Here is a 16,446-nt window from a genome sequence, read left to right as displayed (position 1 = left end):
CTCCTGCCTCGGCCCCTGGCACTCGCTGTGCCCTCTGCCCAGAATGTTCTATGGCCTGATGTCTGCTGCTCCTTCAGGTCTTGGCCCAGATGTCACCTCCTCGTGTGGCCTCCCCAGACACCCTGGCTTTTGACATCACAAGCCCCTCTGCAGCCTCTCACCTCCCGGCGGTCTGTGTTCTCTGTCCAGAGCACAAACACCACGTGACGTGTTGGTCCTTACTTACTGTCAGTTACCTCTGTGCCATCCAAAACGGGGGCACCACACTCTACCCAAGTGCCTACCTGGATCCGGGGTCCTGGCACACAGTAGGCTTTCCGTAAATGTGGAATGACTGGCTGTTCCTATCTCCTCTCTGAGGCACAGAGAGGTTAAGGTGCTCGCCTGACATCACACAGCTGGTGAGCGGGGAAAGCATCGTTGGAACTCTGGTCTGTCTCCAGTTTTACTCTTGGAGGCAGGGTGTCTGGGGGCAGGAGTCCGCCCTGATGCTGCCTTGGGGAATTACTTCCTGAGCCTCGAGTCCCTCACCAGCGGAGCGGCCACGAGGACACGTGAGTGCTTCCAAATGCTTACGGTTATTGTTACTCTGATCAGCCCCTTAAAGCGAGGGCCTCTCTCCCTCCCATGCCAGGCACGTCCTCGACGTGTTTCCACGCCTCTGGAGCCGCCAGACGCCCCCAGCCCACCCTCGCTCTGTTGTCAGAGGACTCTGGAGAAGGCTGTTGACTGATGTGATAATTTCAACCGTGGAGCTAAGTCAGTCACTTGAGGATCTCCCGGGTCCCCTTCAGCTGAGCGTTCTGTAGGGCTAGGATCTAACAGACCCGCAGAGCTCCCAGACGCCCACTCCTGCACAGAAGGGGACTTCTTAATAAGACAGTCCTTCCTGCCTCAAATCGTTTGGAACAGGCAAGCTGCGGTGATGTAAGGGATAATCGCAACGCTGCTGTTGGAGGATGTCCCCGGGTGCCTTTCCACGGACTCGTTACCGCTTGTCCTCGGCAATTCCCTGAAGCGTCGTCGCCCCCGGTTTAGAGGTGAGGATTCCGAGGCCTGGAGGCGAAGGGACGCGCTAAAGGACACACGACAGGCCTTTCATGGAGCGGACTGGAACACAGGCCTGCCAGATCCTAGCCCCCAGGCTTGGTCACCGGCCCAACGGCGCAACTTACCGGTCGATCGCTGTCCTAGGAAACGTCTCAACCAGCATTTGACTAACGGGATCAAGGCCCCCCCATGGGAGCCCCACCCGGACTGCATTCAGTAAGTAGCTCAGGCGCAGTGCACTGATTTCCTCTCACACCAGCAGGGGGCAGGACAGTGGTGAGTCTCCCCTTGGATACTAAAAAGGGAAACTGAGGCTGAGAGAAGATGGGCTCGTCTGGAACACAACGTCCGGCGTCCTGAATGCCGCGTCCACGGCCACGCTTCCTGCGGACACGGCTCCCTCCCCCCCCCCTGGGGACCCCCCCACCCAGCTGCGCACTGCCTGCGGGCGGAGGCGGCTGAGGCCTCGCTCACCTCCGCGGCCCCAGCAACTAACACGGTGCCCGAGGATCTAACAGGAGCTCAAGGGGTTTGCGGAAAGGGGTGAGTGAGTGAGTGGCTCCTCCAGTGGGCGAGAGCCCTCCAGGTGGTTAGGACCTGGCTGCCGTGGCCTCTCCGTGGTGGCTCTTGTCCCCCGGCTTCCCGGGGCGTCCGTGAAAGCCATCGAGCTGCACAGCGGGTCTGGTTGACAGGTCCGCCTCCCGCCCCGCCCCCGCTGATCTCTGCTTACCTCCTCCCCGCCGCCTGGTGGCCTGGTGCCGCGAGGCCGGGACAGTGTGAAAGGGAGGACGCACAGGTGGGCGGGTGTGGGTGGACAGACAGGTGGACAGATGCCAGCGAGGTGGTGGGTGGGGAGACGGAGAAACACCTTTTGTTGCCTGCAGGCAGCTCCAGACATCTGAGGACGAGAGACTGAGCCAGGAGAAAAGGAAGCCGGGGCCCCAGGCAGCCCCGCCCGCCAGTCGCACCCCACAGCCTGGGCTCTGCCACCAGCATCTGGAACTCACCCCTTCCTCCCTCGGCCCCCTCCCTGCCTCGCCCCTTGCCCACAGCAATAGCCCCAGACCCCTATCCCGCACGCGGTGAAGCCCTTCGCCTCCCTTCCTTCCCCGGGTCGGCAGTGACAGGTGCCAAGGCCACCTGCCTCCATACCATTCCAGAGCGGGGACGGCAGCCTTGGCTTCAAAAACTGTTCGGAGGCGCCTGGGTGGCTCAGCCGCTTAAGCGTCTGACTTCAGCTCAGGTCACGATCTCGCGGTTCGGAGTTTGAGCCCCGCGTCGGGCTCTCTGCCGTCAGCACGGAACCCACGTCAGATCCTCTGCCCCCCCTCTCTCTGCCCCTCCCCCTGCTCGCTCGCTCTCGCTCAAAATAAATAAATAAACTTTAAAGAGAAACTATTCAGGAAAGAAGCTCCCAAGAGCCCCTTCTCGAGCAAAAGAGAACTTTCCGGGATGATGGAAATAGCTGGACCTGTAGTGCCCATTGCGGGAGGCACACACCCCGTGGGGCTCTCCAAGACCCTTCTCCAAGACGCCCCACCCCGTGGGGCTTCTCCAAGAAACGTGGCTATGGGACTCAGGACCTGGATTTGTGATTTCATTTCATTTTAATTAATTACACGAATAAAAGCGACACGTGGCCAATGGCGAGGTGCACCGGGCGGCTCACTCTAAGGCCTGTGCCATGGCGGGGTCCCCCTGGTTCCGGAACAGCCCTACCTCCTGCCCTCGTGCCTCCGTCACACCTCAAAAAACAAAAAGTCAGTCCAAGCACTCACGTTCTTCTTGCCTTTTATTCCAGCATCTCCCAGAGCTCCAATATGTACAGACTTCATTTATACACATAATGTACACCATATATACGTATTTATATATATTCACACACCAGCCCACACGCTCTCATACACTCACACGCACACGCCCGTCCAGGAGAGGCGCGCGGCCGTCTCTGAGCCCCGCTCGGCTCCGGACGAGAGGTGCTGGGCTTGCCAGGCAGTTGTGAGGTTTTGTGTTTGTTTTTTGCTTTTAAAAAGAAGGCCATTTCCTCCAGAGGTATCCTCTCCCCGCACCCAAACCCCTGCCCCAAAACTCTGAAATATTTTCTTTCTTTCTTTCCTTCTTTCTTTCTTTCCTTTCTGTCTTTCTTTCCTTTCTTTCTGAAATATTTTTCTTTCCTTCTTTCTTTCCTTTCCTTTCTTTCTTCTTCTTTCTTTTTTTTTTTTTTTAAAGGAAGAGGTTCTCCTCTGCTCGGCCAGGTAGTTCCGGGAGACCCAGGCCCATCCCCACGGTCCCTGGAAGGCGATCGGTGCTCCCGGGAGGGACCCCGCATGACTGTCGGTCGCCGCGCCCGCGGCGGTGCGCCCCCGGTGGGGGCTATAGCGTCAAGGGCACCTGCCAGATGAGGGAGGGCGCTGTCCGTCTCCCCGCACGGGCTGGCCTCCCGCTGCCGCCCGAGGCGCTGCCGAAGTTGCGGTAGCCTTGCCCCCCGAGATGATGGCCACTGAGCAGATCTCCTTGCGGTGGGCGTCCCTGGGCGGCAGGGCCGGCTGCGCACCCAGACATCCGGGTCATCGGCCATCTCGTAGATGGAGCCGTCCTCCTCACTGTGCTCCAGGGCCGAGCCGTCGGCGGGCGCGGGCTCCCGCACGGACAGCAGCGGGCCCGGGAGGTGGGCCGTGGAGCGCAGGCGGTACTGAAGGAGGATGCCCTTCTTGCGGGTCAGCTCTCGGCCCACGCGGCTCGCGGGCGGGGGCTCGTGAGCCTGCCCGTCAGGCTTGTCCTCCTCCGCCCGCGGCCCTTCGGCCTCCTCCTGGTCGCTCCGCAGGATGTCGGGGGCCAAGATGCTGGTAGCCACGGCCAGGAAGGCCACAGGCCCGCAGTGACCGTTGAGCGACACCATGCCTTTCCCTGTAAGAGTGGGGCAGGGAGAAGGGGCCCAGAGGCCCAGCTTTGGAGGGGGCACCCAGACCTCTCTTGGAGAACGTTCTGGGTGGTGTTTGGTTTTACTAACGGCAGTGGATGCTGGAGCCTCCGGGGGAGGGGCTCTCCCACAGCCTAGGGCTATTTTCTGTGGAGGAGCGGGACAGGTGACAGCAGCGACCTTATCAACCACTTGCGGGGGGGTGGGGGGGCATCAGTGTGAAAGCGCCAGCCACACGTCTCCGAGCCGTTGGCTCCGCCCAGAGAACCTTCCCCACCCACCTGCCGCTCCGCCCCATCCCCTAAAGCCCAGCCGAGCCCCTCCGCCGCACCTCCTTCTTGACCCACCCACAGATCGCTGAGCGCCTGCGTCTCTGTGCCCCGCGGGCCCGGAACACCTGCCGGCATAGCACCCGCCACCCCAGACCTCAGCTGCCTCCACCAGACTGTCAGCGCTGGGGGGCAGGGTCTCTGCCCGATACGTCCTGGCAAACCCAAGGACTGACACCGGGGGGAGCAAAATGATCTCTGTGATGGAAACAGGAGATCTTGGATTTAGGAAGAGACTCTTCCTTAGCAGGGAGGGCGGCTCAAGATCCGGCTGGGCTGGTCTACCCTCAGGGCTTCCCCCCTCCCCCTCCCCACCTCGGCCCTCCAGGGGCCCGGCCACTATTCAGGGGTCCCCACGAATCCTGAAGCCACTGGACCAAGACACGCTATTGTGCCCACTGGCCGGATTAGGAATCTGAGACTAACTCAGAAAGCAGGTGGGAGACAGAGGGGGAGGGGAGGACATAATTCCGCCGTGCCACAGCGCCACCTGTGGTGACAGAGGACATTGGAGAATGATGCCTAAACACCTGGGCACGAGACACGCCCTCCCCGGCCACCTGCAGCTGACTGTCCCAGGCCCTGCCCAGACGGGCTCCCAGAGCCTCACCTGTGATCTTGGGGATGCCTTCCAGCCGAGGCACAGGCAGCAGGACGATAACACCCTGGTCGGTGCCCACCCAGAGCAGACCCTGGCAGATCAGGAGGCTGGTGACACACAGGTGCTTCTGGCCTGCGGAGAGAGAAGTCAGCGTGAGCCGCACAGCATCCCCTGGGGACGGCAGTGGGTTCTGGGGGCTTCGAGGTGAGGAAACGGCTCCTCCTGTGAGACCCGCAGGAAGCTGGATGGGGCTGTGGTCGGGACACGGGCTTGGGAGGCTGACCTGGCTGGATCCCCCAGCTGAGTGCCCCTCTACCCACCCTGTTTCCACCCAGGGAAAGTGGGACTGCCCGAGGAGGCAAGGGGGTTGAGCCACTGGCCACGGAGCTGGCCCGTGGGGGCCCTCCGTGGCCAGGGGGGGAGCAAAGACAGGGTTTGAGGGCGACGCGGATGTTGGCGCACATGGGATGCCTGGGAAGGGAGCCGGCGTGGACGCAGAAGCGAGGCGAGTCGGCAGTCTGCCGCAGTCCCTCGGTCTCCAGCCCAGGCCTGTCCTTCCGCCCACGCGGGCCCTTCCCTGGGTGAAGGCACAGCGCACCCGGCAGCCCCTGGCCTGACGTGCCAGGAACCAGCATGTTACTGATGGCGGTCCAGATTAGCGCCTGACCGTCCCCCTGGTGCCGTCTCTTCGTTTCATCAAGAATGCGGTGACAGGGACAGTGCGGGGGTCCCTCTGCCCTTTACAGGCAGGAAGCGCAGCATGAGCCACGCCCCACAGCGGCCCGGAGCGGGGTCTCCAAGGCCAGGCGCTGGGCTCAAACCCGGGCTCTGCCCCTTCCCAGCTACATGACCCAGGCTGGTCCCTAACCCCTCTGTGCCGTGGCTCCCTCACCCGCAAGAGGGGACAATGACGATATTCCACAGCCTCGTCCTGAGGATGAAACGAGTCAACGACTGAGCGGAAATCACCTAACCCAGTGCCCGGCACACGGCACACACAGAAAGGTGCCTTCGGACGCTACTGCCGTTGCCCTGTTGACAATGATGGTCGCCGGAAACGGGTTCAAGGGACAGGCGGCACCGACGCCCCCCTGCCTTCCTAAAGGGCCGTCTTGCTTCTTGCCCGATTCCTCCTGCCCCCCTGAGAGGAGCCAGCTCTTCCCTAAAAGGAAATTCGAACTCATGCCACGTGCCATGGCGACAACAATGCCACGCGGTGTGTGAAATGACGCTCGGAGCGCCGGTTCGCGGCCTGGGCGTGTCTCAGCACCAACAGCAGGGCCAGGAGGCCCCCAACTGCATTTCTGGCAAGTACCCGGGTGCCACTGACGCGTGCTGGTCCAGGGACCGCACTCCGGAGTTTCTAAAGCACACAGAAACCCGGTCTGGTTGGATGTAAGCCTTGCAGCGGCCTGGGACACGTGTGAGACACGGATGTCAGGCCTGTTTTCCAGATGAGGACAGGAAGGCCCAACGAGGTCACCCAGCTGGTGAGTGCGGGGCAGGGGCAGGGCTCAGGTCTGCTGGTTGCAGTCTGTGCCTCTGTTGCCTCTCCGCTCTTGAGCACATTACTGCGGTTCCACGCGGGTAAGGGTACGAGCTTCCTGTGCACGGCAAACAGCCTCCGAGCCGAGCAGGGTGGCTCCCCAGGGTTACCATGTCGGGGTTCACGCGGCACCGTCTAACACAATGGACTCTACCATCACTGACCCACTCACTTGGCACTCCGGGACACCCCAAGCACCTACTACGCGCAGGACTCTGCACTCAGTGCTGGAGGCACAGTGGGAGCCACACACGCAAAGTTCTGCTCTTGAGGAGCAAACACTCTAGGACTTTCTGTGATGATGCACATGTTATGGATCACGCTGTTCGATGCGGCAGCCACTAGCCACAGGTGGCTCGTGGACACGGGCTATGTAGCTGGTGGGATTAAGGCACTGAATTTCTCATTTCATCCGGTTTTCATCATCATAGCGGCTACCGTATTAGCACAGTCTAGAGAGCGGAAAGAGGAAGTGAAGACATAAACCAGGAACATAAATACCAGGCAGAGGATTCAGATGGGAGCATGGGGCAGGGAGAGAGTGGGCAGGAAGGTTCCTGAGCTTCCTGACTTACCCCCACATTCTGGAAGGATAGGGAAGCAGGCGTGGGGATGTGAGTTTCGAAGGACAAGGAGGAGGCAGCCACCCCGAGCCCCGAGCTAAGGCCTGGGGCACAGCACATGCAAAGGCCCTGTGGCAAGAATAAGAGGGTGGCAGGAGCAGACTACAGCCAGCGCAGCTCGGGGATTGGGGGCGGGGGGGTGGAGCTCAAGACGAGCAGAGAGCGGGTAGGCCAGGGTAAGAACAGTGACTGTTCGTTCTGGAGCTACATTCTAGAAGCTACTGGAAGGTCTGAGCAGAGGCGTGGGTGGCCTGGCTTGGGAGCGAGCGCTTTGGCCTCAGTGTGGTGGAGGGCAGGGAGGGAGCAAGCAGACCAGCCAGGCAGAGATGTGGTGGCGAGACGCCATGGTGGCCTGGAGGACGACAAGAAGCCAGCTCGTTCGAGATCCGGTCCGAAGTCGAATGGCAGAGAGCGGACAGGCGTCGAGGGCAACTCCAAGGTGTTTGGTCTCGAGCAGCCGGGCGCCTGGCTGTGCCTGGGACTCCGACGGGAGGGCGGGCCTGGGGTGGAAGGCCACGCTGCCTCCCGGATACGCGGACGCACGTGGTGGGCCTGGCCACGCGACACGAACGGAGTCCCACTCGCGGTGCTGATTCAACGCGGGAACGCACACCCGGAAGAAGAGCCGGGCCCGTCTCTGGACAACAAGGGCCGTTTCACGAACGGTCTGGGTGTGTGCAAAGCTGGGGCTCCTGCCCACGCCCGCGTCAGCTCAAAACGCGCAGACGCCAACCAGGAGGACGGGCTCCCGGCCGCGGCGGGTGCTCCCAGCCCCTCCTCACCACCTGGCCCCCCGCTCGGCCCTGGTCAGGGTCTCCATCGCCCCATCTCGCGCTCTCTCTCTCTCTCTCTCTCGCCGCTTGCCTTTGCAGATGGAAGCCTCGTGAGGGCAGCAGCTCATCTGCACACTCAGAGTTGAGTTGATTCCCCAGCTCGCGGCTCAAGCGCCCTCAGCTCGTGAACAAATGAACGAGCGAGAGCAGAATAGCGAAAAAGGACACGGGTGCGGGTGTCACGCGCGGGGCGTGCGAACTGACAAGTCATTTTCTTTCCCTTCTCTATCCGTGAGTATTATAAACCTGCCTCGCTCAGTTTTATGATTATTGGAAATACACGTGTGTCTGTATAATACACACACACAGTTGGGCGCAGCTCTTAGCCCAGAGTGTACAATCAATAAAAGGAGGCCATTAGGATAACGTCTGTGATTATTAAAAGGACCTAGACTCGTGGCTCAACATCAGCTCCATCAGAGCCATAAACCCACAAAAATAATTAAGCCCAGAGAGCGAGCAGTGGCAAATTTTTCATCTCGCTGCCTCACCTCCTGTTCCAGGGAACCCTGGGGCCGTGAGCCCAGCAAGAGACGGCTCCCCGATGCCCCCGCATCCTCCCGGCCCCCACTGGACAGCTGAGACCCAGCAGACGAGAGGAGGGCAGCAGGAAACCCAAAGAAGTGCCACCAGCATTGAGAAATGACTTCATCTGCAGACCTCATTCTAGGGCCCTTCCTCCTCCCCGTCTGCCTTGAGGAAAAGATCAAGACACTTCACAAACAGTCCGAAAGGAAAAAAAAAAAAATTCTAATGGTGGATAAATATTTTATCACAGAGACTTAATGCAGCAGTGTTCGACTCACCCAAGCCATCTATCTGGAGATATACAACTTTAAAAGGCTCAGGCTCTTGGAGAACATTTTATTAATGACCTGTCTAGTTAGGAGGAGGGGGGGAGTTTAGGTTCAAAAAATGCATTAATACCAGCCGGGTACACGAGAGGAAGAAAGGGGTCGGGGGAAGGAAGCGTGATAAATTTTTAACACGCCCTTAAAAAAGTCCACACTTAGAGGAGGAACAAATTTATTACTAATTATGCAATTATTTCATTTGGTGGTGTGGGGGAAGAAAAAAAATACTTAAAAGCCTTTTAAAAATATTTCTAATAAAGAATTTACGAATCCTGCTCTGTTGTTCTTCCGCCAGGGGCACAGTGTGAAACGGGTCTGAAGCCGCCCTCTCCCTGGGGCAGCTCCGGCCCGGCTCTTCTGGGGTTTGGGGGGTCCTGGCCCCAGCCCCAGGCTCCACGGTGTCGCTGACTAGGAACGGTCAGGCCTGGCAGAGGAGGCCCAGGGCACTAACCCCTGGGGAAACTAAGCCTCCCCCATCGCCCAGATGTCCCAGGGCCCAGCCCCAGGGAGGTCTGGCCAGCGAGAGGTGGCTTCTGTCTGCTGGATGTAGCAGGTGCAGCCGGAAGGACATGGGCTGGAGAGTGGGGACCGAGCAGGGAGGCACCCTGGGAGATGTGCAGCCCACAGGGCGGGTACGGCGAGGGGCAGGGATGGCCACGAAGATGAGAACGAAGATGATGCCAATGAATGACACTGCCGTGGACCAGGACTCACTCCAGCCAGAGACTATGGGGTGCTGTCCCTGCCCCGCCTCAGGCAAGGCCCAACCTCCCTGGGAGGCAGGGACCGGGGATCCCAGGGGTTCCCCACCCACCCCGGGTCACGGGGCTGGGCGGCAGCAGAGCCAGCCTGACTCCAGCTCTGGTCTGCCCTGTGCCCCACGGCCAGGCTCCGACTCAGATCTCGGCCCCTCCGTGTACAGATGGGGCAACTGAGGCCTGGGAATGGGGACGCTGCCCAGTAAGTCTCGGAGACGCTGCAATTAGGGGCCTGGCTCTGGCCTCCTGGGCGTGTGACCTTCCAGGAGGTCATTTAGGCTCCGGGGCCTCCGTTTACCTGGCCCTGACATAATCATAAGATAGCGAACGCCCTTCCTTCTTCAAAGGGTAACTGCGGAGAACAAGTAAGCCAGTGGGTGTGCAGATGCATTTTGAGCTCACGTGGTAAAGTCACAGTTGTGCCCGAGGGGGCTGCGGCTGTCCACCTGCATCCGGGTCTGCCCACCAGTCCCGCCTCGGATGGCCTGACGGGCTGATTCTTTCTCTCCCCTCCTCTGCCCCCAGATGAAGCTGAGGAGATTTAAAAGGCCAACTTATTTTGTTGTTCCACTAACTTGAAGTAATTTAGCTATCAGCATAAATGTGGAAATATTTTTGTGATAGAAATTTCTATCATAGGTAAAATAGATTTACCTTGTATAATGGCTAAATACTGTGAAATGCAATGAAACTGAAGAAGGAGGGAAGGAAGGAAGGAAGGAAGGAAGGAAGGAAGGAAGGAAGGAAGGGAGGGAGGGAGGGAGGGAGGAAGGGAGGGAGGGAGGGAGGGAGGGAGGGAGGGAGGGAGGGAGGAAGGGAGGAAGGAAGGAAGGGAGGGAGGAAGGAAGGGAGGAAGGGAGGGAAATCAGGGATGAAGGAGGGAGGGAAGGAGGGAAGAACAGGCAAAGAGCCATAACCCAGGTCCCACAGAGCCCACACAGCACACCCTGGGAAGTGTATTATGGCCCTATTTATTCTCCTCACACACCTACCATGCTCCAAGCCCGTGCAAGGTGTCTTCCCATGCCTGAAGGCATTTATCCGGAGCCAGGAAGCCCTCTGTCTACTCCCACAGACGGACCACAGACCAGCAGGCAGAGAGACCTGCCCAAGCCCCACAGTGGCCGAGCCAGGGCTCTGGCCACCTCTGAAACCGTGGCTTCCCCGTTATACACCGTGGGACTCTCCCACAGACTCCCGGCCCTGCCTCTGGCCTGCCGCGTGACCACGGACAAGCCACTTCATGGGGTTACGGTGAAACGCGACCCTGCACGTAAAACACTTGGAACCCAGCTCACCGCAGGGCCTGTGGCAGGCTACTGCCACTGCTGAACGTGGAGCAAGCAACCACCACCCCCTGTCGCCACCAGGCCAGACTCAGGGACCATTGTTGTGCCTGGCCGGGAGGAAGCAGGATCTCTGGGGGTGATCTCTGGGTCCCCTGGCTGGGGTCAGGGACCAGGCCTCTGTGGTAAAACAGAGGCCCCCACGCGGCCCCTTAGGTTTTGGCTAACGTGCTTGTCCTTGGCCCAGCCTCACAGGACGGGGAGATCAGTCCCTCAGCTCAGCACACAGCCACTTCTGGCCTCCACACGGCCCATCTGCTGAGTCCTTGTAACAATTAGCTCCCCACCTGCCATGCCGGGCCCGTGTCCCTGGCCCCAGGGCCCCTCGGCTCTCCCAGCTGCCAAACCTAGCCCAGTTTGGACAGGATGGAGCCTCTACATCCTCCCAGACCAGTCTATTTGTCTCCTGGGGGCTGGGCCAAGCTCTAAAGCCAGCCCGGGGGTAGGAACGGGCCCTGAGCAGGTGTCTGCCCTGGTTCCCTCCGGCACGGCCTGCAGGGTCTGGGCAGCACCTTGGACAGCAGACGGTAAGGGTTCCACAGAGGCAGATGCAGGAGGAGCAGGGTATTAGGCGAGCTCCAACCTTACTCCTCTCCACTGAGCATCACCAGTAGCTCTGCAGGAGGAAGCAGGGCCCCAAGGGGATGACATCCAAGCCCTTCGCCCTCCCCCTGCCCCCAAAGCCCAACCAGCAAACTAAGAGAGACAGCTGCCTTTCTTAGAAAAACCTCTAAAGAAATAGACCCCTGTCGGCCTTCTCTCTTGCCCCTCGCCTCATGTTCCGAACGTGATGGGAGGCAGAACTGGGTGTCTGGTCAACCTGAAGGGCGGCAGGTGTAGACGGGCCTGGGTTCCCACCCAGTATGGCTTTTTAGCAGCTTCCTGATATGGAAGTCTGCTGAATTTGGAGCCTCATTTCCCACGAGGGGTGAGAGGGAAGAGCGACGACAGCAAGAGAGGTTTTGGAACGATGCCCTGAGTTCGAATCCCGACCCTGCTGTCTCCCCTCTCGAAGGCCCAGTTTTTGATGCCGGCCAAACACTCCTATGAGGGTTGACAACATGGGCTGACCAGGAGGCACCTCCGCCTGGCCACGGAAGATGCTGCACGGGTATCAGCATCTTCCCCGCACAGGCCCAGGACAGCAGGGCGCGATGCCCAACAGCAGCCTCACCCGGCAGGAGGAAGGTGGTCCTGGTGGCGATGTTGATCTCCTGCAGATGCTCCAGTGTCTCAGTGTGGAAGAGGCGGATGGAGGAACCAGAGGAGAAGGCCATCCAGACGCCGCTACCCGCCTTCACCATGTGCGTCACACTCACGGCCTCGTCCTGATGCGCCTCGAAGCTTTGCTGCGGCACAGAGAGAAGGGTGTTGGTGCTGGGCTGGGCCTGCCAGCTGAGCCTCGGGAGGCCAAGCTAACTAACCCAGCCTCTGCCTGAACCAGACTCAGGGCTAGAAGGGACCCTCAGAAGCCTAGCAGTGAGTAGTGTGCTGGAAAGTGTTTGACTACTGGTGGGGAATCCTGGTTTGCCCTGTCTGCCGATTCCCATGGTGTAAATACTTCCAACATGGGCCATCTCAAGCTACCCACATGACATCAATGAACAAGGAACTAGGAAAGGGATAACAGACCAAGCTCTAGCATGCCCCTGTGACACAAGGGAAAGTCAGGGCCAAAAGGCGACACAAGAGGAAGTGGCACCTTATGAATATCATCTAGAGTTACAAAGGCAACAAACGGAACAATCGGGGAAGGGAGGTGGGTCGTGTGAGTCAAATCCTAATCCTTTACATCTCTGCATCCGAATCTTTGCATCTGTGGGGATGCAACACATAATGTCCAAAAATTGATGAGAAACAGCAGGGAGCGGGGTTCAAAATGGTGACGCAGCAAGATCCTGACCTCACCTCCTCCCACGGACACAATTATCTACACATACTCGTGGAATAATTCCCTCTGAAAGGAACCTGGAAACTGAATGAACTGAGCCTCCACAAGAAAATATAAAAGGATGGTGTCAAGACCAGATGAGAGGCAGAGACACCGACGCACCAGAGGAAAAAACCCAGCCGTGGCGAGTCACAATCAAGAGGGATATCAAAGGTAGAGAACTTCCCTGAGGAATGAGGAATTCAAGCTCTACATCAGGCACCCCAACCCTTGGACCCTGCACAGGAGAGATGAGCCCCCAAAACACCAGGCTTTGAAAATCAATGGGGATTATATTCAGAGACTCTAGAAAACCGGAAGGAACAGGAAACTTGCTCTTAAGGGGCTTGCACACACTCACTCAACCTGGAAACCAGTTGAAAACGCCAATTTGAAAAAAGCATACACCACTGATAAAGAAGATCCATTTACTACAAACCTTAGAGGGTCTGCCAGAGTGGCAGAAAACAGCAGGGGCTCTGCCCATGCACTGAGACGCTGGTAGGAGCCCTTTTGTCCATCTCAGTCTATCTTACTAAGAATGGTACTGGTGGGCGCCATTTTGGAATTCTCCCTGTAACCTACGTGTGCCAGTGGGTGTACTCCACTGAGAACCTTGTCCACCAATGTGCCCCAGTAGACGTGGACATGCCCACAGCCAGGCCAGGAGCCAGCCCCACCTACCAATGTGTCACAGCCACAGTCCCACCACAACAGGAGGGCACACACAGCCCACAGAGGAGACAGTCCTTGAGCACCTGGCTCTGGAGACCAAGAAGTTTCCACTTCTGGGTCCCATACATCCTCCCCTACATAAGGCCATTCATTTGAGACTGGGAGAGGTCAGTGATTTACCTAAATACATACAGAAAAACACAGAGTAAGGCAAAATGAAGAGACAGAGGAATATGTTCCAAATTAAAAAAAAAAAAAAGACAAAACCTTAAAGAAAGAACTAAATGAAACAGAGATAAGCAATCTACTTGATAAAGAGTTCAAAGTGATGGTCATAAAGATGCTCCCTAAATTCAGGAGAAGGATGGATGAATACAGGGAGAACTTCAACACAGAGAGAGAAAAATAAAAGAAAATACCAAACGGAAATTATAACTGAACTGAAAAATACATGAGAGCGGTCCAACAGCAGACTGGATGAAATACAACAAATCAGCAAGCTGGAAAATAAAGCAATGAAAAACACCCAGGCAGAGCAGCAAAAGGAAAAAAGAATTAAGTAAAGTGAAGACACCTGAAGCGACCTTTGGGACAACATCAAGTGGAATGACATTCACATTATGGGGATCCCAGAAGGCGAAGGGAGAGGGAAAGAGCCAGAAAAAAAAGAAATAATGACTGAAAACTCCCCTAACCTGGGGAGGGAATCAGACATCTGGATCCAAGAAACCCGGAGAGTTCTAAACCACATGAACTCGAAGAGAACCACACCAAGATACACTGTAATTAAGATGGTAAAAGTTAAAGGAAGAGTCCTGAAAGCAGCAAAGGAAAAACTTGTCAAGTACAAGGAAAACCCCACAAGGCTATCAGCAGATTTCTCAACAGAAACTTTCCAGGTCAGAAACGAGCGGCCTGACACATTTAAAGTGCTGAAAGGAAGAATCTCCCAACCAAGAATTCTCTAACCCAACAAGGTTACCATTCAGAATTGAAGGAGACATTAAGAGCTTTTCAGATAAGCAAATGCTAAAGGAGTTCTTCACTACCAAACCAGTTCTACAAATACTGCTAAAGGGACTCCTTTAAGCTTAAAAGAAATGGCACTAATCGATAATAAGAAAACATACAAAAGTAAAAATCTCACTGGAATAGGTAAATGTACAGCAAAGGTAATGAGCCAATCACTTCTACAGCAAGCATAAAGATGAAAAAATGTAGGGCCGCCTGAGTGGCTCAGTTGGTTAAGCGTCCGACTTCGGCTCAGGTCATGATCTCGCAGTCCGTGAGTTCAAGCCCCGCATCGGGCTCTGGGCTGACAGCTTGGAGCCTGGAGCCTGCTTCCGATTCTGTGTCTCCCTCTCTCAGCCCCTCCCTTGCTCACGCTCTGTCTCTGTCTCTCAAAAATAAGTAAAAGTGTTTGAAAAAAAATTTTTTTTAAAGATGAAAAGATGGAAGTACTAAAATTAACTAAAATCACAATAATTCATTGAGGGAAAAGCATAAAACAAAAAAATATAAAACGTGTCATCAAACATAAAACATCAAGGGTGGGGAGTAAAAAGGTAAAGCTTTAGAATCTGTTTAAAATGACATTGTTATCAACTTAAAACAGACTGCTATTGCCATAGGAGATTTTACATGAACCTCAAGGTAAGCACAAGGAAAAACTTATAGTAAATACCCAAAAGAAAATGAGAAAGGAACCTAAACATAACAGGAGAAAACCATCAAACCACAAGGGAAGAGAGCAAAAGAAGAAAGGGACAGAACGGGAACTACAAAAACAGCCAGAACACAATTAACAAAATGGCAGTAAGTATACATTTATCAATAATTACTTCAAATGTAAATGGACTGAAAGCTCCAATCAAAAGCCAGAGAGCGGCTGAATGGATACACAGCAAGACCCATCTCTACACTCCCTACGAAGGACTCACTTTGAAGTAAGGACACACACAGACTGAGAGCAAAAGGATGGAAACAGATATTCCGTGCACAGGGGAATGAAAAGAAAGCTGGGGTAGCGATACTTACACAAAGTAGAGTTGCAAACCAAGCCCGTAATAGACGACAAAGAGGGGCACTACACAAATGATAAAGAGGTCAATCCCGAAGGAGATGTAATTTTTATTAATATACATGCATCCAACATGGAGCACCAAAATATAGAAAGCAAATCTTAACAGACCTAAACGGAGAAATTGACAGCAACCCAATAATAGTTGGAGACTTTACTACTCCACTTTCCTCAGTGGACAGATCATCCAAACAAAACAAAAAAATCAATAAGGAAACATCGGCCTTAAATGACACATTAGACCAGATGGACTTAACAGGTATATAGAGAACTTTTCGCCCCAAAGCAGCAGAATACACATTCTTCTTCGCAAGGGCACAGGGAACATTTTCCAGGGTAGATCACACGCTGGGCACAAAAGAAGTCTCAGTAGATTCAAGAAAATTGACATTTTATCAAGCATCTTTTCTAGCCACAGTGGTATGAAACCACAAATTAATTATAAGAAGAAAATGAGAAAAACCACAAGTTAGGAAGACTAAAAAACTATGCTACTGAACGATCAACAGGTCAAAAAAGAAATCAAAGAGGAAATTTTAAAGAATACCTAGAACACTTTTCCAGAGAAGACACCCAAGATGGCCAACAGACACATGAAACGATGCTCAACGTCGCTCATCATCAGGGAAATATAAACCAGAGCCACACTGAGATACCACCTCACACCAGTCAGAGTGGCTAAAATGAACAAATCAGGAAACTACAGATGCTGGCGAGGATGTGGAGAAAGGGGAACCCTCTTGCACGGTTGGTGGGAATGCACACTGGTGCAGCCACTCTGGAAAACAGTGTGGAGGTTCCTCAAAAAATTAAAAATGGAACTACCCTACAAGCGAGCAATAGCACTGCTAGGAATTTACCCAAGGGACACAGGAGTGCTGATGCATAGGGGCACATGTAC

The 16,446-nt window shown here is 55.7% G+C and overlaps 1 protein-coding gene across 1 annotated transcript in view; it reads right to left on the bottom strand.

The window, feature by feature from the left end:
- Positions 1 to 3,321: 3,321 nt before the first annotated feature.
- ARHGEF10L (Rho guanine nucleotide exchange factor 10 like) overlaps positions 3,322 to 16,446 on the bottom strand; it is a 105,886-nt gene continuing 92,761 nt past the window's right edge. Inside the window, 5 exon segments of the mRNA XM_030324279.1 lie at positions 3,322 to 3,539; positions 3,542 to 3,584; positions 3,587 to 3,957; positions 4,910 to 5,032; positions 12,035 to 12,209. Of these exon segments, the coding sequence (XP_030180139.1) occupies positions 3,424 to 3,539; positions 3,542 to 3,584; positions 3,587 to 3,957; positions 4,910 to 5,032; positions 12,035 to 12,209 (828 nt within the window). The 3' untranslated portion in view covers positions 3,322 to 3,423.

This window comes from Lynx canadensis, chromosome C1 (assembly GCF_007474595.2).
Source record: "Lynx canadensis isolate LIC74 chromosome C1, mLynCan4.pri.v2, whole genome shotgun sequence".
NCBI classification, from domain to species: domain Eukaryota; kingdom Metazoa; phylum Chordata; class Mammalia; order Carnivora; family Felidae; genus Lynx; species Lynx canadensis.
This window is presented reverse-complemented; position numbering and strand designations above follow the sequence as displayed.